This window comes from Peromyscus eremicus, chromosome 16_21 (genome assembly GCF_949786415.1).
Source record: "Peromyscus eremicus chromosome 16_21, PerEre_H2_v1, whole genome shotgun sequence".
NCBI classification, from domain to species: domain Eukaryota; kingdom Metazoa; phylum Chordata; class Mammalia; order Rodentia; family Cricetidae; genus Peromyscus; species Peromyscus eremicus.
Genome location: NC_081432.1, coordinates 25,341,289 through 25,364,734, shown reverse-complemented (window position 1 = coordinate 25,364,734; position 23,446 = coordinate 25,341,289). Strand labels below are relative to the sequence as shown.

Genomic DNA, 23,446 nt, shown 5'->3' with positions numbered 1-23,446 from the left:
TAAATGAACAAAACAAAACAAAACAAAACAAAACAGAGTGAAGTGAGCCTATAGATAACTGGGCACCCGTGGGCAAAGGCCTGGGGAATAGAGACTGAGAGGATTCCATGGGGGCATACCAACAGATGTGACAGTGTGTCCTGAGGTTGGGACGTGTTCATTCTTTGTCCCTGTTTCAAGTGTTTGCATGCAGGCACGGGGGTACCAGGGAGCCTCAGCTACAGTGCGCACAAGTGCAGAGTGGATCAAGCTCCCCCTCACTTGCTAAACTCATTGTGGACATCAGATTTCACTTACTTATCCATCTATTCACCCACCCACCCGTTCCTTCCTTCCTCTGGCAGTGGGAGCTTAGCCCTGGACGTGCTGGAACACACAGAAGCAAAGTTCCTGCCTCCAGACTATGAGAACTCTAAGTCAGTCCAGGTTAGACTTAGATCCACTCCTTAGTATGCACGGCCGTCATAATTTCTGAAAAGCACAGAGAGACAGTGGAAAGGTCTTTACAGAGGGAAGTGGCTGGAGACGCAGTACCGCCCGCCGCCCCTCGGGGGCGCTTCTGGGAGGGGAGCTGGCTAGGTCGCCGGCTGCGCTGAGGTTCCGCGCACTCCAGGGAGGCGGTGTGTACAAGCAGGCTCCCTGCGCTCCGGGAGCCCCGCTTGCACTGCGCGCACTCCCAGCTGTCTGTGTCTGCTCTAGCTCGGCTCGACGGCGACATGGGTGTCCCCACGGTCCCTGAGGCCAGCGGCCCGCGCCGGGGGACCCTGCTCCTCGCTCTTTTTCTGGCTGCATCCAGAGGTAAGGTCCGCAGGCGGTGGGGGCTGGGGAGGAGGGCCAGGGAGCACAGCCCGGTAGGGTGGAGGGACCCAGGCAGGATGGGAGTGCCCTGAATATCCCCTCAGTTTGCGGTGACCTCCACCCTACCGCTGCTCTGAGGCTGCTGGGACAGCCCATCAGGGTGCAGTGGGGCTCCATCCTAGTGGAGCACATCTGTACGCGCGAACAGCTGCCAAAACAGCAGGCAAAGGTGTCTCTAGGGGACTGTCTTCGGCACTTCCCTGCCCGGACAGCCAGAGCAGGCAGGGGCCATGAAGAGCTTTTGCAAGGCAGAAAAGGAACATGAAAAGAGTTACCCCAGTCCTTGAGTGGTTGTTGATTGACTTTTGACACCTGGGGCATCTCCCTGCCTTCCTGCAACAGAGTCTCAGAGGACTTGGGTATGTGTGTGTGTGTGCTCTGACCCATACCCCACCCCCTTTGACATTCCTGGATGAGTTTTGATGGACACTTCTGGATCTGGACAGCTTAGTTGCCTGCTCTGTACTCTTGACCCATTTGAGGGATCAGTGGGTTCTTGCCACTTAGCCAGATCGTAGCTGAGCAGCCTGTATGGAGTACTGGGGAAGATACGGGACATTTCCCTGAGCCCAGCTCCCAGCCCATGCCAGAGGTTTGGCTAATTCCTCAGTACAGACAGGGAAGCCCCACACAGGGAGGTATCACTTCCAAAATCCAGATTCACAATTTGTACTTGTCCCGGGACACAGTAGTTCCCCAGAGCCGGGTCCTTGCTTGCCCAGAGCAGAAGATCTCAAAGAAAGAAGGGGGTATTCTGATGGGTGGCCAAGCAGTAGACAAGAGTGTCCTCTGGAGACTGCCTGTCCGATCCTTCCCTGCTCAGAAAACCCAGGACGCAAGTAGCTTCTGCAAGGCTGGAGAGAGAAAGGGTCCAGGGACAGTGTGGGTCACAGAGGGAGTCGGAAGGGTCAGGATGGAGGTGGTGGGCTCAGCAGAGGGAGCCAATGGGCTGATCAGGAAAGAAAGAAGAAGGTTAACCTAGGGAAAGGGAGGGGAGGCAGAGGACTTCTTATCAACACTGGGAGGCAGGCCTGACCCTCTGATAAGGAAGAAGGCTTGCCCACACCCTGTAGACAGAACAACGTAAGTCCTGGCCTGGATGCTCCCTATCACTCAAAGGGAGAGACTGAGGCAGGGATGGGGTGATGGGAGAACAGGTGGGGGATGGTCCCAGCACCAAGGTCAAAAAGGCTCCTTGAAGGGTACAACATGCAGGACCAGGGGACAGCGGGAGGCAGGAAGGCCAGTACTGTACCAACCACAGGCTATATCATCCTTCCCTCAGGTGACCCCCCCCCCTTTTCTTGTCCCTTCCCTCCCCTCACCTGAATGGGATGCTCTCTATTCATCGGCTCCAACTGGGGTAACTAAGTCCTAGAGATTCGGAGTAGGAGGGACACGGCTTGTGAAACAACCGGGCAGCAAAGAGGCTCAGAGAGGAGCTGGGAATCCGCACCCTACTGTGCCTCCAAGCCACAAAGCCTTTTGGCTACTCAAACTGCTTAGTGAGCTGAAGGCTACCTCCCCATGGTTCCACTCAGGGAGGTAATTAGGGCTCGGGGTGGCTTTCAGGAAGGGAACAAAGGAGCCCTTTAGCCTGGAGCGGCTCTGACCTCAGCACTGGCTGTAACATAGGTGTGATCACTCACGGTTTCCTTTCCTTTCCTACAGCAGCCACGGTGGTCAGGAGGTCTGGGGGCTGAGAACACTCACCAGTCAGCTGAGGTGCTTTGGGCAGAATGGCATCTGGGGCAGGGTGAAATAGGGCTCTGGGGGACTTCAAGCAGTCAGAGCTTAGGAGGCACTTGGGGTGGCACATGGAACACATTCCTTTCCTGGCCTGATAGGGGCTGAGGAGACGGGGAAAGATGGTTTGGGAGCCAGGAGCCAGCAGAGCCCCAGGGGGTACAGAACCTCTTCCCCACAAGCATCCCTAAGGTTTAAGGAAGTTACTACTACTTTGCCTGTCCTCAGTCTGACCCAGTAGCCCTGTTCACATGGGGGCACTGGTGTGAGAGACAGGCAGCTGTCTTCCCTTAAGTGGTAAACAAGGCTGCAAGGCCCTATTGAGTAAACTCAGTGGGGCAAGCCTCTGACCCGGTAGTGGTCAGCTCTTAGGAAATCCATAAGCCCCGCCCAGCAGCCTGAGACTAGAGATGGCCATGCCATGGGATGCCCAGGGGCCAGAAACTCTAAGGAGTACTGAACTGGGCTGGCTGCAGGACAGTGCTTCCCTGCTGTGAATCTAGGAAAGGGGTACCAAAGGGAAGCTACAGGAGTCACCTCTGCAGGTTCAGGATACAGGATCTTAGGTCGAAGGAAGCAGGAGAAACAGAGGGTCCTTGGGGCCCATGTGTCCTGTTGGTACTGACTGAGCCTTGAACTTGAGGTCCTAGGTTCAAAGGCAACTCTTGCCCAGGGCCAGTCTGGCCTTGCCAGAAATGAGCATTGACTTCTGGTATCTATGGATCCCTATGGAAGGTCTGGCTGGGCCATGGCCTTCCTGATGTTTAAGTAAGGGGTCTGGGGTGTAGCTACATGCCAGGGCTTCCTCCAGCTCTAGCTTATCTGTTTTGGAGTTAGACCTGTGTTCAAATCTTAGCTGGCCTTCTGTGAGCTGGGCAAACTCCTTAGCATCTTTGGTCAAGTCTCCATCTTTAATACAGGGCAGCAATCCATCCTCCCTCAGACACAGCTGTGTGGAGCTGATGGGTAAAACTTCCCATGGTACCCATTCCTTGTGATGTTGGTAGTGTGCCATCTCCTGGTTTCTGGGGACTCCATACCAGGGCCTTTCCATCTGAGCTTTTCCTGCCTACAGAGCCCCAATTAGTGTCCAGGACCTAGGAAGCCATGGGAAATATCACTGGGAATACATTTCCCAGACTCCTAATGTCTGAAGGATGCTAGGACAGTTCTAGCTACCTCTGGACAGAGAGTCTGAAGTAGCCACAGGGGCACCTGGTGGTTCTCTTCCTAAGTCCCCTAGAGATGAGGCCACAAGAGCCAGCCTGGCTTAGTGTGTGCTTACCTGGGGGCTTTCTCTCACATCCCATCTGCATCCTTCGCCTATTGACTGCTGAGCATCCCCAGAGTGAAGCAAGGGATGCTGTGTTCCCCATCAGTCCTTCAGGAATGAACTTGCTGTGTTCGGCTACTAACCCAGCCCTCCCGTTGGCCTTTCTGTATAGGGTCTCAGCTTCCAAGGAGACCCCGGGTCCAGTCCAGCCTCAGCTACTCCCTCATCACTTCCCCCAACTGAGCAGTGAACAGTTTGAGTGGCATAGTTGTAGTTGGCCGCCAGTCTCTGGGCAGGGTGATTCCCCTTGGTGCATTCTGGGTTCCTTTGCTCGTCACCTGTATGTAGCATCTGCCGAACATCTACCTACTTGTTTTTTCCTTTAAATCTACACTTTTCTTTAAAGTAAAAATTTTAGAGGAAATTTTAAGTCAGGGTCACAAGTGGAAAGCTCGTATCATCGGCCATAAATAGAACATATAAAAAAGAGCACCACTGGCAAGCCAAATAAGGGAATTAAACGTTAGCTGGAAACTTCGGCTGGGCCAGACTCAGCATGTAAAGCCTGTTGCTGTCTCTTGTAGAAATAAATAAATAAATAAATAAAAAAAAAAAAGGAAAAGGACATTTTGAAGATAGAGTGACATCAACTGTGACTTTCTCTTTGATATAATCAGGGCTAAGAGAATACTGAAGTGGGAACGAATGTCTCTTGTTATGATTCAGTGTTATTTAATGTAAAATCAAAAGTAAAACTACTTGAGTTATTAACGCTGCCCGGCAAACTAAGCCCTCATTGGCTAGGTCAGCTGCCCATCTGTGGGGAGGAGGTGGAGCCAGTCTCTGGTTACCTGATTTCTAGAGACCACATCAGCTCCCCAGAGACCTGGGTTTGAAATGTGTCCACAACGTGTTCTCTGAGACTGTAGACAGGTTTCTCCCATGTTTTGGCTTCCTAGCCCAAGCTCCTATTTCACAGGCTTGGGAATTAAACAAGTCCGTGTCTGTATTGGGTGGAACAATCCTACCAAGTGGGCTCCTTGCATGGATAGAATCAGATCTTAGTAGTGGCCATGGGGTTGAGTCCTCCTTAGGGAGGCCTTGAGTCTGGGTTGGAATCCTCCCTGGCCCACTGCCCAGGCCCTCCCCAGGAGGCACCGTGACTAGGGCCCCTATCCCTGGATACAGGCTGTTTCCCCAAGGTGCTGGAAGTGTGGCTTCCTCCCATAGAGCCTTGCTTCCCCTTCCCAGCCTCCTTGGTCCCTCTGAATGGACACTTCCTGCTGGGGCAGGGATCAATAAACACATCTGAGATGCCCTTTGTCCTCACTAGCCAGAGAACCCTCTGCACAGACTTGCTGGCTTCAGCCTGCACCCTTCACCCTGGGGCACTTCCTGTGGGTTTTGATTGGACCCTGCCTCTATCTCCCTCTGTACCATACATCTGATAAAGATAAGGCCCCGCCTTTCCCTTGAAGCACCTGGAGAGCATCCTGGGAAATGGGGCCTCTGAGCTTGGGAGGCCAGAGGACACCCCCACCCCACCCCACCCCCCAACCCCCCGCGCGCTTCTCTCTCATCAAGTGTGACGCTAGCAACTGCAGACAGTCAAATAATTGTTTACTTAGCAGGCCAGCAGCTGGACAGACCTCAGCTGTCTGGGTGGGGCCTTCCTGGCCTGACCAATCAAGCTTAGGACCCACCTCCAAAACCTCTAGGGTGTTGCCTTGGTGACTGTGGGTAAAGCTAGCGCCTGTCATGGAAAACACAATGCTAAGCATGTCCACACCCACACACACCCATCCCCTGTTACGCCCACAGAGCCTGGTGTGTGGCAAGAAGCGCTGTCTCAAAAAACAAGACAGGCAAGGATGGCGCGTAAGAGTTCCTTTTCAACCTTCTCCGCAGAGGCTGGGCCCTATCTGGAGCTGGGCACCCCAGCTAGAAGAGGCAGCGAAGAGTGTTCCTTCCCTGAGGGAGCCCTGGGCTTCATAGCCTCTGCCTTGAGCCTGACTCATGCTAAGATCTTGCTAAATATTTGTGGAATGAAAGGATGTTTTGGTTTGGGTCTGGGGAGCAGAAGGAACAGTCGCTCTGAGCGTAGGGGTCAGCTCGGGGTCAGCTCTTTTTCTTCGAAGAGCTGAGAGATGAAATTTAGCTCCACCCACCCTGGGAGGGTGGTTGGAAAGAGTTTCTTCCTGTCTGCGTGCTGGTCGAGGTGTGGGTCACAGCTCAGCCACAGGTGCCTCAAGCGAGTCACTCAATTTCTCTAGTCAGTTTTATCTTTAAAATGAAGATGAGGCGTAGCATGGAGCACCTGCCTATAATCCCAGCGCTCAGGAGACAGAAGCAGGAGGATTCCAAGTTCAAGACCAGTCTGGGCTACAGTGAGTTTTAGACTAGCCTGAGTTGTATAGCAAAAAAAAAAAAAAAAAAAAAAAAAAAAAAAAAAAAAAAGCTGTCTCAAAAAACCAAAAACCTACCAACTAGCCCCTAAGACCCAAAGCTGAACAAGAAACGCCACAAAAGTATAAATAATAATAATACTTTAAAAACAAAAATACATGGAATTATACCCACATTAGGATAAAGTGCCTGTCATATAAGAAGTGGACCTGAGGGGCCTGTAGACATGGCTTGGGGTTAAGAGCACTTGTTGCTTTTCCAGGGAACCTGGGTTTAGTTCCCAGCATCCTCCACACCAGGCAGCTCACAACTGTCTGTAATTCTAGCTCCAGGGAATCTGACACCTCTGGCCTCTGTGGGCACCTGCATTCATGTGTATATACACACACACACACACACACACACACACACACACACACACCTGTCATGCTATTCTGCACACACAATTTAACACAATAAAAGTAAAAAGAAGTGGACCCGAGAGCAGAGCTGAAGGGATTCAGGACACAGGACTCTCTTAAGTTCAGTTGCATAGGTTCCCATAGCAAAGGCCCAGCCTAGGAGGCTCCAGGGCCCAGGAATCTTGCTGTCTAGGACAGAGTTATAGCAGTCCCCAGATCTGGAATTTTCCTAGCTCACAGAATCCCTCCTGCAGGTGTACGGTGGTCTTAGAGTGAGGTGGGATCAGGGGACCTGTCCCCAAGGGCAGTGCTCTTCACTGGTACATGCTCAGGCCAGGGCTTGGGACACTTTCCTGTCCCATATGAACTTGGCTACCCTAGAGTCAGGGGCTTCCTCCCCACCCACTTTCCTGGCCTCTGACAATAACCCTTAAGGGATCTGTAGCGGACAATGAGCAACAACACCCTCCCAATAAGTAATTATAATTCCAGCTGGGCTGCATGTGGCCCAAAAGTGTGTGTGTATGTGTGCGCGCAGGTATGTGCCCAGGCCCTTCTGCATGCCTGTGTGCTGTTTTCTGTAACTCCTCCCAGGGACCAGCTGCTCTGAGTTTCAGACATGAGGGACATTTCTGGTCCTCCTGTTCAGGACAAACCATGTCTTCTCTGCCCACTCTTACCTGACCCCTAAGCCTAAAATCCAAACACCCTCCAACCCAAACCCAATCCAAGGACAGCTTCTTTCCCCCTCTAACTCAGGAAGAGGTTTTGGTGACTTTGGGAAAAAGAAATGAATGTGGGTAGGTGGGATGGAACCACGCCCCCTTCTCCCGCGCTCTCTGAACCGAACCCTGCTCTCTCTATGGCCCCTTGAAAATGAAACGGGACTGGATCTTTTTTAGCCCTACTTCGGTACAGATCTGAGCTCAAAACACCTGATGGCTCTCAGCTTGGCACACCTCCCCCTGCCTTCACCCACTCACGCCACATGTGAGTCCCACCTCATCCAGGCCTGTGGCTTCTAAGCGTCTTGCCATTTGTCCCATGCCCCTCACCCGCCGCAAGCCTGCAGTTCTGGCCTCTGCTCTGCCTGCCCTCCTGACAGCCCCCAGGGGCTGTGCACGGGGCAAGTGCGGATGGATGTGAGTTTGGCTCCAAGGATTGTGGAGGCTCTCAGGCTGGAGCTATCGAGGAGAGGAGAAAGAGGGCGGGGGTAGCTGCTGCATGGCTGCAGGGGTAGGGCAGAGGTATGGCCACTCTTTGTGGATTTGGCTCCCTCTGTAGATCTGGGACAGCCCCTCCGGTATCTGGCAGAGCCAGGGCTTAGTGGCCACATGCGGTCCATACAGGGCTGTGAGGGAACCTCCAAGCTGGTGTGGATAAAACCAGAGGCATGCAGACAGCTGTTTGCTGTTTCAGAGAAACTGGGCGTTAAAATTTTCCTATCAAATCCCCACTTAAAAAATTATTTTATGCCAGGCGGTGGTGGCGCACGCCTTTAATCCCAGCACTCGGGAGGCAGAGGCAGGTGGATCTCTGTGAGTTCGAGGCCAGTCTGGTCTATAGAACAAGATCCATGATAGGCACCAAAACTACACAGAGAAACCCTGTCTCGGGGGAAAAAAAAAAGAAAGAAAGAAAAGAAAAAAATTTTATGTGTATGGAAGTTTTGTCTGCATATCTATCTGTGCACCATGTGCATGCCTCATGTCTGAAGAGGCCAGATGAGGGCATTGGATCCCCTGGGACTGGAGTTAGAGGCAGTTGTGAGCTACCATGTGGGTGCTGGGAATTCGACCCAGGTCCTCTGGAAGAGTAGCCAGTGCTGTTGATCATTGAGCAGACTCTACAGAGGCACAAATCCATACCTTTTAAATGTTGGCAATTCCAAACAACAACAACAACAACAACAACAACAACAACAACACCCTACTTTAAGGGTCAAAGGCAAGGTCTAGAGGGGCTTTGCTCCCAGCCTTGCAACAGTACACAGGCCTGGGCTGAGGTCAGTCTCCAGTGGTCCCTTGCCGTGGGGTGGTAGGCAAGCAAGCTGCTTTACCCTGAGTCTGTGGACTTGGTCTCCACACTCATGAAACGGGAAGAATCCAACCCTACTCTCTCGGGCTCTCACACGCAACACAGACCCCGGAGCGTAGTGCCCGGCCCACGCCGCCGTGGCTTCTCACAGTTTTCTGTGAAGCCTGTTTACTTGAGATCTCCAGACCTTCTGCGACTTCAGCTAAAACCACTTTCCCTTCCTGGGCCTGTCACTGCCTGAAAAGGAGATGGTATCTCACCAAAAAAGTTCTGAAATCTCTGCCCACCTTGGCAACAGCATGCCAGCCATCTCTTTTGTGAATGAGCAGGGCTGGGGGATGGCTCTGGAATGTCTGTCTTCCTTACCTTCGAGGTCTAACGCTCCTCTCCTACAGGCATTCTTTGGGGCCATGCAGTTGCTGTCCCCCTCAAATTCTAATGCACATACACACAAGTCCTCCAGTACCCTAGCATTCGCTCTTACTAGCCATTCTTATTTTTGTGGTGAGGAGTTTGAAGCTAACCTCTTCATTCCATTGGTTTTGGGCCCCTCTCCTTAGAAGCGTTTCTTGAATTGCGGAGAGAATAGTTTTAGGACACTCATGTGAATGATTCCTGTCCTGGCCTTAACACTCACCCTCTCTCTTGTTGTTTTTTATTTTTTGTCTTCCTGTGAGTCTGAGACTCAGCCTAATGACTCAGTGTCACTGGACTCCAGTGTGCCCTGGTTCAACTCCAAGAGCCACACCAGGCTGCTGCCTTTTGCACTGGGCCAGGCTGTCAGAGCTTTAGGGGTTCCCAGCTTAGTACCAATGGGCCTGGGCTCTGAGGGCAGGGAGGGGGCGTCAGAGGAGGAGGTCCAGGTGGTACCTCTGGATGGAGCAGTGTGTGTGTGTGTGTGTGTGTGTGTGTGTGTGTGTGTGTGTGCGCGCGCGTGCACACACGCGTGCACATGTGTACGTGTGTCTGGAGATCAGAGGGCAACCTCAGGTGTCATTATTCACCTTGTAAAACATTTATGTATTTATTTTGTGTGTGGGTGCACGTGTGTGTATATGCACTCCACTTCAAGGCACGTGTATGGAGACAAAGGACAGCTTGCAGGAACTGGAATCGGTTCTCTCCTTTCGCCACGTGGCTTGAATTTAGGTCGTTAAGCTTGGTAGCAGGTGTCCCTCCTAGCTTTTCAGACAGGGTCTCTCATTGCTCTGGAGCTGCACCAAGTCTAGGCTAGCTGGCCAGCAAGTTCTAGGCATCCACCTCTTTCTACCTCCCATCTCAGCATCACTGGAATTACAGGCCTGTCCTAACACGCCCAGATTCTTACCCGGGTCCAAGGGATCCAAACTCAGGGCTTCACATTTTTAGGTAAACAATTTTTTTTTCTGACTGAGCCATGACTCCAGCCCTCCATTCGTACTCTATGTATATTCGAAAGCCCTCTTCCCCTGTCTGTCAGATCTCCTGCAGCCCCTGCAATGTGAATGAAAACCAAGGGCACGCTAAGGCGTGCTGACCAGGGCACCCCTCAGATTAGAGCCCTCTGCATCCCCACTGTCCTTCCTCTCTCAACCCATGCTGCTGCACATGTCTTTCTCTTTACAGGGGAGGAAATGGGCTCACACAGTTAGACAGGAGTGGGGTAGGGGGTGTGGGGTGTGGGGGGTGTGGGGGGTGGGCAGGGGCTCCAGCTCTAATTCTAGTCTCAAAAGACTGGGCCCAGGCTGGGGATGTGGCTCGGGAGGGTAGCATGCTTCCCCAGCATGCACAAAGCCCTGGACATGAGACTCTGTGCCTTTTAAACTGGACTGATCACACATGTTCAAAATCTCAGCACTTGAGAGGTAGAGACAAGAAGATTAGTTCAGGGTCATCTTCAGCTATGCTTGGGGCCAACCTGGGATACATGAGACTCTGTCTTAAAAAAGAAAAAAAAAATGAACAAAACACACCTTCATTAGGTCCATGGGGTTAAGCAGTAGAGGAATGGGGATTGAGACAGGGACCAGAGGATTTCTTTGTCTGTTTAAGGAGAGAACTACATTTGGGTAGCAGGTGCATGGGTGAGGACCTGTCATGCAACCCTATCACTCAGCTGCTTTGAGTATTCCCTGCATTCCTACCATCTTGCCTGGGTAGACGTACTCACTTGTGAAGTCTCATTTAAAGTCAGAAGACCCACCCTTTTTCCAGAAGGGCCACGCCCATCCCCGGAAGGCCATTTCTTCCCTCCCAAGTCTCTGGAAACCCCGTACTGGTTTGCCTCTGCCCACAGGGTCATGACAGGCTTGTCTGCTCAGCTAGGTCAATGGCTCCGAAGCAGAGGTAGGGCACCTGGCATTGGCCCTGCCCATGTGGGTATTTATTGGGTTAGGAGGTCAGTCGACTTGCCCAGGGTCTGCAGCTGGGAAGTAGATGAGTCAAGCTTTCTACTCACCCTGAGAGTGCCAAGGAGTGGCACTCACTCAGGCAGGTGACTGGGGCTTTCCTCTCTCTAAACAGGTCCGGTAGCAGCCTTCAAGGTGGCTACACCATATTCCCTGTACGTGTGTCCCGAGGGGCAGAACGTCACCCTCACCTGCAGGATCCTGGGCCCCGTGGCCAAAGGCCAGGATGTGACCTTCTACAAGACGTGGTACCTCAGCTCGCGGAGTGAGGTCCAAGTGTGCAAAGAGCGTCGGCCCATACGGAACTTCACATCCCAGCATGCTCATCCGCACCACGGAAGCCACCAGGCGCCTAACACCAGCCACGACCAGGCCCAGGCGCATGGGCTGGAGTTAGCTTCCGACCACCACGGTAACTTCTCCATCACCGTGCGCAATGTGACCCTGCGGGACAGCGGCCTCTACTGCTGTCATGTGGTAGAAATCAGGCACCACCACCCAGAACACCGGCTCTTCGGGTACATGGAGCTGCAGGTACAGACAGGTGAGCATCCTGTACAGACCGCCATGGCTGAGGGTTGGGGAGGAGGGGGTCTGCATATCTGCCACATGACTATGTATGAGATGATGAGTGGCATGACACTCAAGGGCATGTGGCTGTGTAAGGAGTGGGTGCATGTGTGTGGGGTGCAGGCATGTGATTATCTTGTGTGTGCACGCGCGTCTCTATTTGTGACAGAGTCACATTTTCATGTAAGAGGATGTATGTACCTAGACTGGCAGTGTTACTGCTCATGGGAAAATGGAAGCAGTGTGTGTGTGTGTGTGGGGGGTGATAGTGTACTGAGTCTGAGTTGATCGTGGCTAAATGCTTGTGAGGTGCGTGTGTATATATCCGTCTGTCTGCCCAGTTGGGAATGCAAGACTTGACTGGATCAAGATGTAGGTGCCAGCAGGTACCCATTTGCCCTAGGAGGTGGCATGAGAACATGCAGGATAAGAAATCTGTGTGTGTGTGTGTTGTGTGCATGGGCTCACACTTGCATGTGTGTACAGACTCCACTGGGCCAGCACTGCCAGGCAGGCATTAGCGTGCATTCCTGTGACAGGAGAGGAGTCACTAACCTGGACCAACCTCCAGGACCTCATGAGCCTCACACTCGCCTAACACTCCTCTCTCTGTTCCCACAGGCAAAGACTCGCCACCTAACTGCACCGCGTACCCGTCTAACGAGCAGGAGAGCGACAGTAAGGAGGCCACCCCCGTATCTTCTGTGCACCCCGTTTCTGTATTTACCTTGGGCCCAGATCCTGTTCTGGACTCTCACCCCAGTACCATACACCTGCAGACCCCCATTCTCTCTCTGTGGCTTCTGTTCCCCTTCCGCCTCTTGGCTGTGGCCCCAGAAGCCCCCGCTCCTGCCGCGGCTCTCTCTGTGAAGCACATATCACCGTACTCACAGCTATTCACACCGCTCGCTGGCACAGCAGGGACTTGACTGTAGTCTGTCCAGCTCTGTTCACAGCCCCATCTCCCGTGCCTGTGAAGGAGACTGGGCATGCAGGCTGCAGGGTGGCTGTCAGCCCTGGTGCTGGCCCGGAGAGGGGCCTTATGGATGATTGGAGGGCTCCGCTCCCAGGGAGGCTGGACACATAGAGGTTTATTTGAGAATGCCCTGTGGCATAAATAGTAGGCAAGGGCACATGTCTTAGGGTGCTCCACACTTCCACAAAGAGAGGGCTGTGGTTTATAGGTTTGTCAGGCACCTAGCGTGAGCCAGCTCTTGCTTAGACTCTGGAAGGACAGAAGGGAAACTGTGACCCTGGCCACATGCATGAGGGTTTGAGCCAGCCGAACTACAGCCTTGTGTAAAGCCCCAAAGACCAAAGCAACTTTCTAGTCAAATTACTCATATTTTCAAACCCACCAACAAGCTCGCCGTGTACAAAATTGAATGACAGCCACACCAATGTGGCAGTGAGCCCTTTGGGTCAAGCCCTTCTGCCACACACCGCTGAGCTCCAGGGTCTCCTCAGCACCAAGCCACGATGCGTCCTCACTTCCCCTCTGAGCATCCTCTTCCTTCCCACGAAGCAGCAGCTCACACTGTGTGTGCCATATGTATGTGTTTGAGGGACGCAGCGGTGGGGCATGGGCGACATTCACTTCCCCATGGCTCCTTCACTCTGAGCAATCACCCTGGCCCTGTTCCTTCCTCAAGAATCTGTCTTTGCAAAACTGCTACTTCTGCTACTGCCAGCATGTCATGAGTGGGGAAAATGGGGTTCGGGGCAGGTTGTGGCTGACCTGGAACTTGCAATGTGGAATTAGGCTGGCCTCAAATTTGCAGCAACCCTCCTGCCTCTGCTTTACGAAGTTCTGGGATTTCAGGTGTGAACCCCTACACCCGGCTTCAACAGGGCTTTGTGAAAACAAGGCCTATCTATGCTTTCAGTCTTGGGGACAGAGACACAAGACGGTGGAGGGGAAGTGCTGGGGAAGTGTGAAGTGGACAGGGCCAAGGAGGTTGGGGACTTTTCTACTCCCGGGACTCTAGAGAAGAAATATCCAAGGGTGAGGTAGAAGCTTGAACTTGACCTCCAGGGTGGTTAGTCTTTCTTTTCCTCGCATCTCCGCTCTTGGGTTTGGCTGTTTTAAACCCTGGCCAATTCTTGTGACATCACTCTCTGGCTCCTGCTTCCTTGAGTTGTCCAGTGAACTGGCTTGTTGGGGGCCAAAAGAACATGCTTGATCCCATTGTGGCTGTTGAGGGCTGGGACCGACCCTGATGACCTCGGATGTCCCCTTCCACATTCCTGGTTCCGGCAGTCTCCCGACACTAGCCACTAAACCCGAGTTGGCTCCTGGGTATACTTTGGGGAGTGTGTGTGTGGACAATCTGGCTTTCTGCATCATTTCTCTCTGTTGAGGAATGGGGATACCTGGGTCCCTTTTGCAGGGAAGCACATTATCTAAGGGGCTACATCAGGGATGGGAACCACTTGTGTCTCAGGCTCCGGGAGCTGGAGAATAAAACAGTAGAGATGGGTGAAGACTGTGGTGCACATTCAGCCACCAGTCTGCAAGGGAACTTCCATCACCATGGAGGTGTGGGTTCCGCTTGATGCACTAGGCCTCACATCCCAAGGCAACTCGTCCATCCCTGGGCTAAGGCAGGTTGGGAACTGATGGTAAACACAAATGGGTTTCTTAACACGTTTCTAGGGCATTTGCCTGGCCACCCATGCCGTTGCTAAACAGGCCCCAGGGCCAGCTGCTGAACACCATTCTCTACTGTTCATTAACTCTGGAAGGTCCCAACCTCAACTCTCTTTCATGCACAAGTTCTCAACCGTGGCACTCGCTGGGTCTGTTAATGATGCTTCCAGCCCAGGTCTTTGTGTTTTTTCCTTTTCTAATTCCAGTCTGAGTGGCTAAACGTTACCCTACGGGAGAGTAGCTTAGATTAAACCAGGACCAAGGCCAAGTGGGTTTTAGGTAAGGGGAAGTGTCGGGGAGGGGAAGGAACCTGCCAGAGGTGTGGGCTGGCATTGCCTTGCATTGCTGGGGGGGGGGGGCATGGGTTTCCCCTGAGATCAGGACAGGACTGGGCAGACCCGTCTCTGTATCCTTCCCATCCCTTACGCAGAAGGATATGCCAGGTGCCTTCTTCAGCCTCCTCTGCACACACCCACAGGGTACCTGGCAGACCCTGGACGTAGACTAAGCAAGCTGGGCCTTCCCATCCTGCCTGCTCTGAAAGGGTCTGGCACAGGCCATAGGGTGGTTTTGGCAACTACTTCCATCAGCGCCTCACCACCTTCCCAGGAAGAGCCTGGCTCCAGGTGATGACTAAGCTTTCTCTGCAATGGGTGCCACCCCTGGAGTAAGGGGAACTGCAGTCAGGCCGGCTTCACAAAGGTGTCCTGAGTCTCCGAGGACAGCCAGGCCCACATACATTCCTCCAGAGCCTGCCCCTGCAGGAGCCTGAACAAACAAGCCCAGTGTATAAGGAAACAGACTCTGGAAGTGAAACCGCAGCGACCAACTGACCGTAGAGGGCAGGATTGCCACTTGCAGACAAGAGGGTCAGGCAGAGCGGTCCCGGCCAAATCTCCAAGGCAGGTTGTGAGCACCTGGCTAACTGCACCATGAGTTGCTTAGTAACCGTGGGACGAGAGGAAGGTGCTTTTGCAGCCAGTTTCTCAGATTGCCCCACCGTTAAGGTCCTTGGATGGGGTTTAGCCACACTGAATGGTATGAATTATAGAACGTTTTTCCTTTCAATATTCCACGTTCAAATGCAGCCACATTAAAACCGGCGGGGAAGCTGCTTTCCTATGGATTGGAACTTCCTTTGCAATCTGCTGAGCAATTGGTACCGGTTCCCTACCAATGGGTACTTCTAAAGTGCCTGCCAACGGTCTGCTCAGTTCCATACACCTCACTGCGAGCCCATTTATGCTTCCACATTGCTTAGCTGTACAGTGGGATAAAAATGGCCTTTGTTCCCAAATAAAGTGCGGAGGCAGCGAATAGACCGAGGCACATCCGGCTCCTAGAGCTCTCTGGAGGTGAACCTGATCCTGTGACAAGAGATCCTAGCCATGTTTTGGCAGAGAGAAAGGCTCAAATTGGGAAGGAAATGGGCTTACCCTGGTTGTGGTTCCAAGGGCTTGTCTGTTCCCAGCTAAACTCCTGGAGTCAGCAGATGGACTGAAATAAACCAACCCCCTTACGATACGGGGCTCACGCAGTGGCACGGCCCCTTCCGAGACAATTTTGCAACAGCCTAGGAGGAAACATGCACACGATGCTCCCTGGCTCAGCGCTTTGATGCTAAGTGCCTAGGTCCAGATGTACTGCCCGGGTGAGCCGGAATCTGAGCCTGAGGATTCCTTGTTGCAGAATGAGGATTGTCGAAAACGGAATTTAACAGTGATGTCCTCAACAAACAGGGCTGTCTCCCATCGATTTGGGGCAAGCTGTGGATAATAGAGCCCTGGGAAGAAAGAAGTAGGTCTCTGTGTAGACAGACAGATGTCCAAACTGTGCTTGGGGGTCAGGAGAATATTCTTATGTGATCCCATAAGGTAAGACCAGCTCTAGATAGATGAGGACTGTGGAGAGGGGGCCCAGGTTGAGGGGCAAGGAAGAGACTTGAATTTTCATATGTGTTTACATTCCTGTGTGTGCACGTATGTATGTATGTATACGTGCAGAACCAGAGGTAGACACTGGGTGTCTTCCTTAATTTCTCTCTACTTTGAGGCAGATTCTCACATCGAATCTACAGCTTATAGCTAGGTGAAACTGGCTGGCCAGTGATTCCCACGGACTCTCCCCTCTCCGCCTCCCCATCACCTCGGTTTACAGCTACATGTGGCCACACTGGGCGCTCATGTTTGCACAGCAAACGCTTTACTGACACACACACACACACACACACACACACACACACACACACACACACACACGTGATCAAGAGGCAAAGCTTCCAGGGCCCTCACCCTAGAAAGATCAAGGATTCCCTCAAAGGATGGGCTAGGGTTTGTTTTTATTTTTTGAGACAGGGTCTCTCTATGTTGTCCTGGCTGTGCTAGAACTCACTCTGTAGCCCAGGCTGTCCTTGAACTCATGGAGATCTACCTGCCTCTGCCTCCTGAGTGCCGGGATTAAAGGCGTGCGCCATCAAGCCTGGTGAGGCTGGAGTGTTTTGTTTTCATTGTAGTGAAACATCCACCTTTAAAAGCAAATGTAAAACATCCATCTTTAAAAGCAAATGTCGGTGGCATGCAAGAAATCACATCCTCACGGCTGTGCGGCACCATGGTTCTAATTTGTTTTTATCACTTGGGCTCCTTTTGACCTTGAGCCCTGGCATGTGGTGCGAAAGGCCTTTCAGTGGACAACCTGAGGTCCAGGGTGGTCTAGCTCTCTCTCCCTTGGATGCCGGAGGAGGGTCTGTTCTCCATTCTTTGCTGCTACCTCTGTCATGGGCCACAGTCCTCATTTCCCTGTGTCCCATGGGGTGGGGGACATATGGCTGTCTCTGAAAGGAGCTCATTAGACCTCCCTGGCCTCTTCCGGCCACTAAGGGTCTGGATATGGGGCCCTGATGCCTGGGCTTCTCATCCTGTCTGCCCTGGCACATGCCATGGGGTGGTTTTATGGCAACTGCTTCTACCAGTGTCACATCACCTTCCCAGGAAAAGCCTGGCTCCAGATAGTGACTAAGCTTTCTCTGCAATGGGTGCTACCTTGGAATAAGGGGAACTGCAGTCAGGCTGGCTTCACAAACCTATCCTAAGCCTTGGGGGGCAGCCGGGCCCACATGCATACCTCCAGAGCTTGTCCCCACAGAGCTTGGGAACCTTTCCACAAATGCTATGCAGATTCTATTCCTGTCCAGCTCCCTTCTCCAACCTGACAGAATCTGAGCACCTCTGTGGTCATTCTGTGCCTCAGTTTCCCTTCAGGAGAAGTGGTGGGAAGGGGACTCTCATGTCAGCTGCTTTTGTCCTTCTAGGTATCACGGCTGCGGCCCTGGCCACGGGTGCCTGCATCGTGGGAATCCTCTGCCTCCCACTTATTCTGCTGCTGGTCTATAAGCAGAGGCAGGTGGCCTCTCACCGCCGTAAGTACCTTTTGCCAGGACCGTGAGGGGGTTTCCTGGCTGGGAGGCCAGTGACGGCATGGGGCATGATGGCTGTACCGTCCTTTCCCATTCTTCTGTACTCCCGCAAGGAGCTGACTCTGTAGTTGAGAGAAGGGCACCTACGGATGCCTTTCTCTGGGCCTGATGTCTGCCAGCTGCTTCAGTGCCCAGGCAGGGCTGGCTTGGCACTCCATACGAATGAGTAGGTAACTACACAGAAGGGCGGGGCTAGCTCAAACTGGTTTATAAGGATGCTGCTACTCAGAGATCTCTTAGAGTGGGCCCTTGGGTGGGTTTGTTTTGTACTGAGCAGCCGTTGCTGCGACAGACACGAGTTTGGGGATGTCAGAAAAGCTGGGGCTTTGGCTGTCCCTTGCTTTTCACAGACAAAAGCTCAGGCTCTGCGGGTTGACTAACTGAATGTCAGGTTAAGACACTCTAAATGCAGAGCTGAGGTGGCCCCAGGCCACCCTGCCAGGCACTGTGCCAAGTTTTGTCACATCTGTGCCTCACCTAGTCACCACGACAACCCAAATAGGGGACATTGCTGTCCCCATTTACAGATGGACAAACCGAGGCTGAGGACGGTTCCCTGACTTGCCACACTGCAAATAAACTGTGGAGCCAGGCTTCAGGCTCGTGGCCACAAACACTGATCGCATCCCTTTTCTGGGTGACGATGCCCCGTCTGCCCTCCAGTCTCTCCTATGAGCCTTGTTTGACCTGCATTCTCTGAGGGGTGGGAGCCCAGGGGGTAGGGAGTGTCCTGCTCTCGCAGTTCCTCCCAGGCCTCTTCCCTCTGCCTAGCTGCAGAAGGTAATTGAGGGAAGACTATTGTCACCAGGTCACACCAGATTTCCTCTGCCCTCCCCTTCACCTCTCAATCAGCCTGCCGTCCCCCTACCCTCTTTCCTGGAGGCCCACAGTGGGCCTCTGCGGGCTGTGGCTCCCTCGCCCTTCCTCTTAGACTCTTTCTGCCAGTTATAACCCTACTACAGGCTGCCCGTGGGCATCCCTAAAGTGGCAGCGTGGAGCACGTGACAGGTTAGAGCGAAGGAGGAACCCGGGCCTCTTCAGGGGGAGAAATGGCTGAGGGGACAGGGAGGGAGATAGCCCAGCTGGGCTCGGTTCTAGACGGATTCCCAGGTGCCTTCTGTCTTCTCTCTCCTTTGCCTAGATCACTGCACTGCCTGGTCACGTGGTCAGATTAGGCAACAGGAGCTGCAAAGCAGACCCTTCTGGGGTGGCAGTCACAAGTGTACAGGGGACTTCACTCAGCCTTTATTGGGCCTGGCCTTTCTTGCAGGGCATCCACAGGGTTCTTATTCCACTTATGGGGACCTAGTGGGATAGAGATGACTGGAGGAAAGAAAACTGAGGTGTGTGTGTGTGTGTGTGTGTGTGTGTGTGTGTGTGTGTGTGTGTGTAGTGTTACCAGGCCAGAATGTCATTCATGTGGGGTTCTGAAGACCTAGGCCCAAGTTCGCTTATTCCATACACCTTCAGTCTACACACGGGCTCCAAACTTCCCATCTGCCCCAGGAGAGTATGTGACCTGGACTTAAGAGAAGAGCCCTGTGGTGACAATGGGCTGGAATGGGCTACACTTCATGCCATGTTGAGTGCCTGTGGAGAATAGCCTTGTCCTGGAGCATGCCACTGTCCCAGAGTAAGGATGTCCCATGTACAGTAACAGGAAAGGGGACAAGAATTTATCTTCTAGCTCATGCCTTTAATCCTAGCCCTCCGGAGGCAGAGGCAGGCAGAGCTCTGTAACTTTGAGGTCAACCTGGTATACATAGTGAGTTTCAGGGCATCAGAATGACATAGTAAGACCCTGTCTCAAAAACAAACAAACAAACAAATAAACAAACAAAATTATCTTCTAAGGTAAATACTTCCCAGTCTCTTCTCTGCCTCTGAATGAAAGTCCTCAAATCCATCCTGTGATTTCAGACTTAGCAACAGAAACACACATCAGAAGCATCAATGCTTAGAAAAACTAAGCGCCCAAGGATGGGTAGTGGCCCTTGGGGAGTCACCGATCCACACAGAACCCAGAGTAGCCGCTGTGGGGTGTTGGGAACCAAAAGCAACCAGCAAGTCTTAGCGCTCTGGCTGCAGCCGGCCAGCGGCAGCTTAGTTCATGGTGCACAGCACACTCTGGGTAGAAACCTCCTGAGTCCTGGGCTGGGGGCTGGGTTGCCTGGGGATGAGCGTGCCCGGGAGAAAAGAAAAGAACAGGTGGGCCAGCATCCCCAGCTCCAAAGTGGAGGTCACCGTCTTCACCCCAGAGCAAGGTGTCATGGAGGAGCTTGGCCCACGCAGCCTGACACAGAGTCGCTCTGTCAGCAGAAGTGACCTAGATTTCAGGAACTTCGTGCCACTTCCCTGTGTTTGACTTGCAGAAGCCACTCCCCCTAGCTCGTTTCTCCGTAGACCTCCTCCTATAAGAAGGATCTGTGGGAGGGTGTGGGGAGCTGCCCGCAAGAGGGAAGTTGGTGTCCTTGCATCTGGATGACGGCCAGTTTTAGGGGGACCCCGGGGATGGGGTGAGGTGGTAGTGGCTTGTGGGGGCGGGGAGAAAATGGTAGCAAGGCTGGGGAGTGATGGGGAGAGTGAGGGGAGAACGGACCTTCTAATCCTAGAAGCTGACCTTGAACCCTCTACCCCTCAAGCTGTGACTAGACCAGAGAGAAAAGCAGTTGTCCACACACGCAGGGGCCTGGCCTTTGGTTGAAACTTAGATTCTCAAGTTTCAACATTGTCAGGCTCCGGGGAAAGTGTAAGCCTGGGGCAGACATCATCCCACACGTGGAAAATACAGACGTATTTCACTTGTACACAAAGGTGGCTCTGCTTTGAGTCTACCCGCTGGACAGGCACATGGAACTTGGACCTCTTCAGGGAACAGTGTGGGCTCCTGGGCATGCTCCCGGTGCAGGGGATGGGGCCTGCCGAAGGCTTCCTTCCTGTGACCAGCTTTTCTGTCTACCTATAGGTGCCCAGGAATTGGTGAGGATGGACAGGTAAGGCCCACCGTGACTTTGAGAAAGCAGGTATCAGGGAATGGGTGTTTCTGTGTGATGTGGGGCCCCTGCCCAGCAGGACACAGCTTGTCGCAGCTGCATCTGGCACATCTGGGCTGGTGGGCAGCTCTGTGTACCACATTCACCCCTGCTAGACTCTGATTCTGCTCAGAAGAGCTTCAGTGGGCACCTTTGGGTCTTAGTGGTGCACCCTAGCTTAGGATGGGCAGGGGTAGAAGTAGCTGGCTGGGGCAGACATTATAACATGCTAAGGGGGGGCTCATGACCCAGGCCCAGCCCAATGCATGGTGGATGGCTCAGCTGCGCCAGGCCTTCCAAGAGAAAGCTGTCATGCTGAGCAGGCATAAACAAGCCAATGGCTGCTCTGGGCAGGGCAGCAGGGGTCAGAGATGGGCAGGCAGGACAGTGCTATCTGTGCTTGGGCATGGGCTGGCTTGGGTGGGCTCAGAAATTAGTCACCTCCGGAAGCTCGGTCCCTGTCCTACAATGTGTTTGAAGGAGACAGTGTCTCAGATATGTCAAAGGAAGTTCTACCAGTGATCCCACTCAGGTAGAACCTCTGAGTTGGAAGGCTTTCACAAGCTGCCCTTGTCCCAGCTGGGAGGAGAAGAGAAGAAAGGGGAGGCAGGAAAGATAGAAATGCTCTGAGTGGCACTGATCACCCCGAATTCTCCTTCTCTAGCGGCAACACCCAAGGTATCGAAAACCCAGGCTTTGAGAGCGCTCCACCCTTCCAGGGGATGCCTGAGGCAAAGAGCAGGCCCCCACTGTCCTATGTGGCCCAGCGGCAACCTTCGGAGTCAGGGCGGCATCTGCTCTCTGCCCCCAGCACACCTCTGTCTCCTCCAGGTCCCGGGGATGTCTTCTTCCCATCCCTAGGTGAGTGTCGTCAGTATTAGTCCGCACTGTGACTAATGTGAAACATTAGGACTGCAGGCTCTGCAGCACCCCCCCCCCCCCCGCATCCCTGGGGAGTCTTCATGGTGCAGAGTTGAACAAGGGGACACAGGCACCCCTCCCCCATTCACTTCTTTATCCTTTCTTTTACAGATCCAGTCCCTGACTCCCCTAACTCTGAAGTCATCTAAACCAGCTGGGGGACCATGGACAGTGGAACCTGGATTAGGGGCAGGTGCATTTGATCTATGCTGGCCCTTTAAACAGACCTTTAGGCATTGACCCCAGCCTCCTCTCTCCTGCTCTGAGCCTAGACTCTGCTTTACAAGATGCACAGACCCTCCCCTACCATTTCTGGATGCTATGGGGTGGGGGGGTTGGGGGCGCAGGGAGAAGATGCTGGATTGCTCATTGCTGTTCTCAAGATCTTGGGATGCCGAGTTCTTCCCAGAGACTTGACTTCACATCACCAGCCCCAGATGCCAAATGACCTAAGAAGTCACAGAATGTCCAGAATGTGGCAGCAGCCTTTCTTCATGGAAACCAGCAGCCTAGATGGGATGGGGTAGGTCATCTTGCCACCCTCCCAGGCAAGAGACACAAGATATAAGAGACTCTGCCCACTGTGGGTGTGTGGATGGCCTGCTGTTTTGTCTGAGGATGCTCTATTGGCCTGGCTCTATCCCCCGGACTCTGGAGCTTAGCCTGCCTAAGTCTCACTAGGGGACCTTCCTCAGCAGCCTCCACCAGCAATCCGAGGGTCTGACACTGGGCTCTCTGCCTGTATGGTGGTCCACAGAGTTCAGTGGCCAGAGGCTCTGAAACAGGAAGTCCCTGTTGCATCCAGGAGCCACTTTGAGATCATTAGTGTCTTGAGCAACGCGAAGCCAGACCATTGTACATAGAGGGTGGTAAGGGCATGATGGGAAAGGTGAGCGGGGACTGGCCTCCTTCTTGTCCTCATCATCCACCACTCCCACTGTTCAGTGTGGGGACAATGACAAAGGTGACCTCCATGATGTCTTATCTATATCAGGGGCGGTATCTATATCAGGGGCGGGGGGGTGGGGGGGCACTTCTAAGTGTGAAAGGGATGCTATTAAAAACAGTATGTGGCAACAGCTGTAAACAGCTGTGAGTGAATTGGAGGTATTAGCTTTAAGGGCCTGGTGCATGGGGGGGCAGGCAGCCAGGGCCTGGGGATCCTTCCAGTTCTGACCACTGATCTTCAGGGTGACCTGCAGGCACATAAAAGAACTTATCCCTGGTCCAATGCTACTCTTGGCTCCCATTCCAGGGTCTGACATGACCTGGGCACACAAGGAGAGTCCTTCATGAAGGACTTGAAAACATGAAGAGAAAGGACAGTGCCCTTGAGGTGGAAATTGCACAGCTGATGTCTGAGAGTGAGGAAGGGTGAGGCTGGGCAAATCACCCTTCAGTCTCCAGTTGGGACGGTAGCCCCAACACTGGAGGAACAGTAGCACCAGGCTGGCATTTGTCTTCCTGCAGCTTCCACTGGCTGGGATGAACTAGGCCTGGGCAGGAAAGCTCATACCCAGGGCCTGCGGGCGGGAGGAAACCCACTCATTGCCGGGGGACAGATGGGTAGGGAGTGGAGAGAACAGCTCCAGCCTGGGACCCAGCAATAGGCTACCTGCTGGGAACTCTGTGGTCCGGTAAGGTCCAAGAGCACAGGTCCCTGTGGAATGCCAGCTCTGTCTGGGGCTTT

At 53.2% G+C, this 23,446-nt stretch overlaps 2 protein-coding genes across 2 annotated transcripts in view; one reads left to right on the top strand and one right to left on the bottom strand.

Moving 5' to 3' along the window:
* The window catches only part of LOC131893822 (cadherin-23-like), a 57,445-nt gene that overhangs the window by 22,066 nt on the left and 11,933 nt on the right, over positions 1 to 23,446 (bottom strand). The window lies entirely within an intron of this gene.
* Vsir (V-set immunoregulatory receptor) lies at positions 625 to 22,340 on the top strand. Its single transcript, XM_059281599.1, has 7 exons — positions 625 to 798; positions 11,224 to 11,652; positions 12,300 to 12,356; positions 17,639 to 17,746; positions 20,769 to 20,796; positions 21,500 to 21,696; positions 21,868 to 22,340. The coding sequence occupies exons 1-7, from the start codon at positions 717 to 719 to the stop codon at positions 21,903 to 21,905; spliced, it is 939 nt and encodes a 312-aa protein (XP_059137582.1). The 5' UTR covers positions 625 to 716; the 3' UTR covers positions 21,906 to 22,340.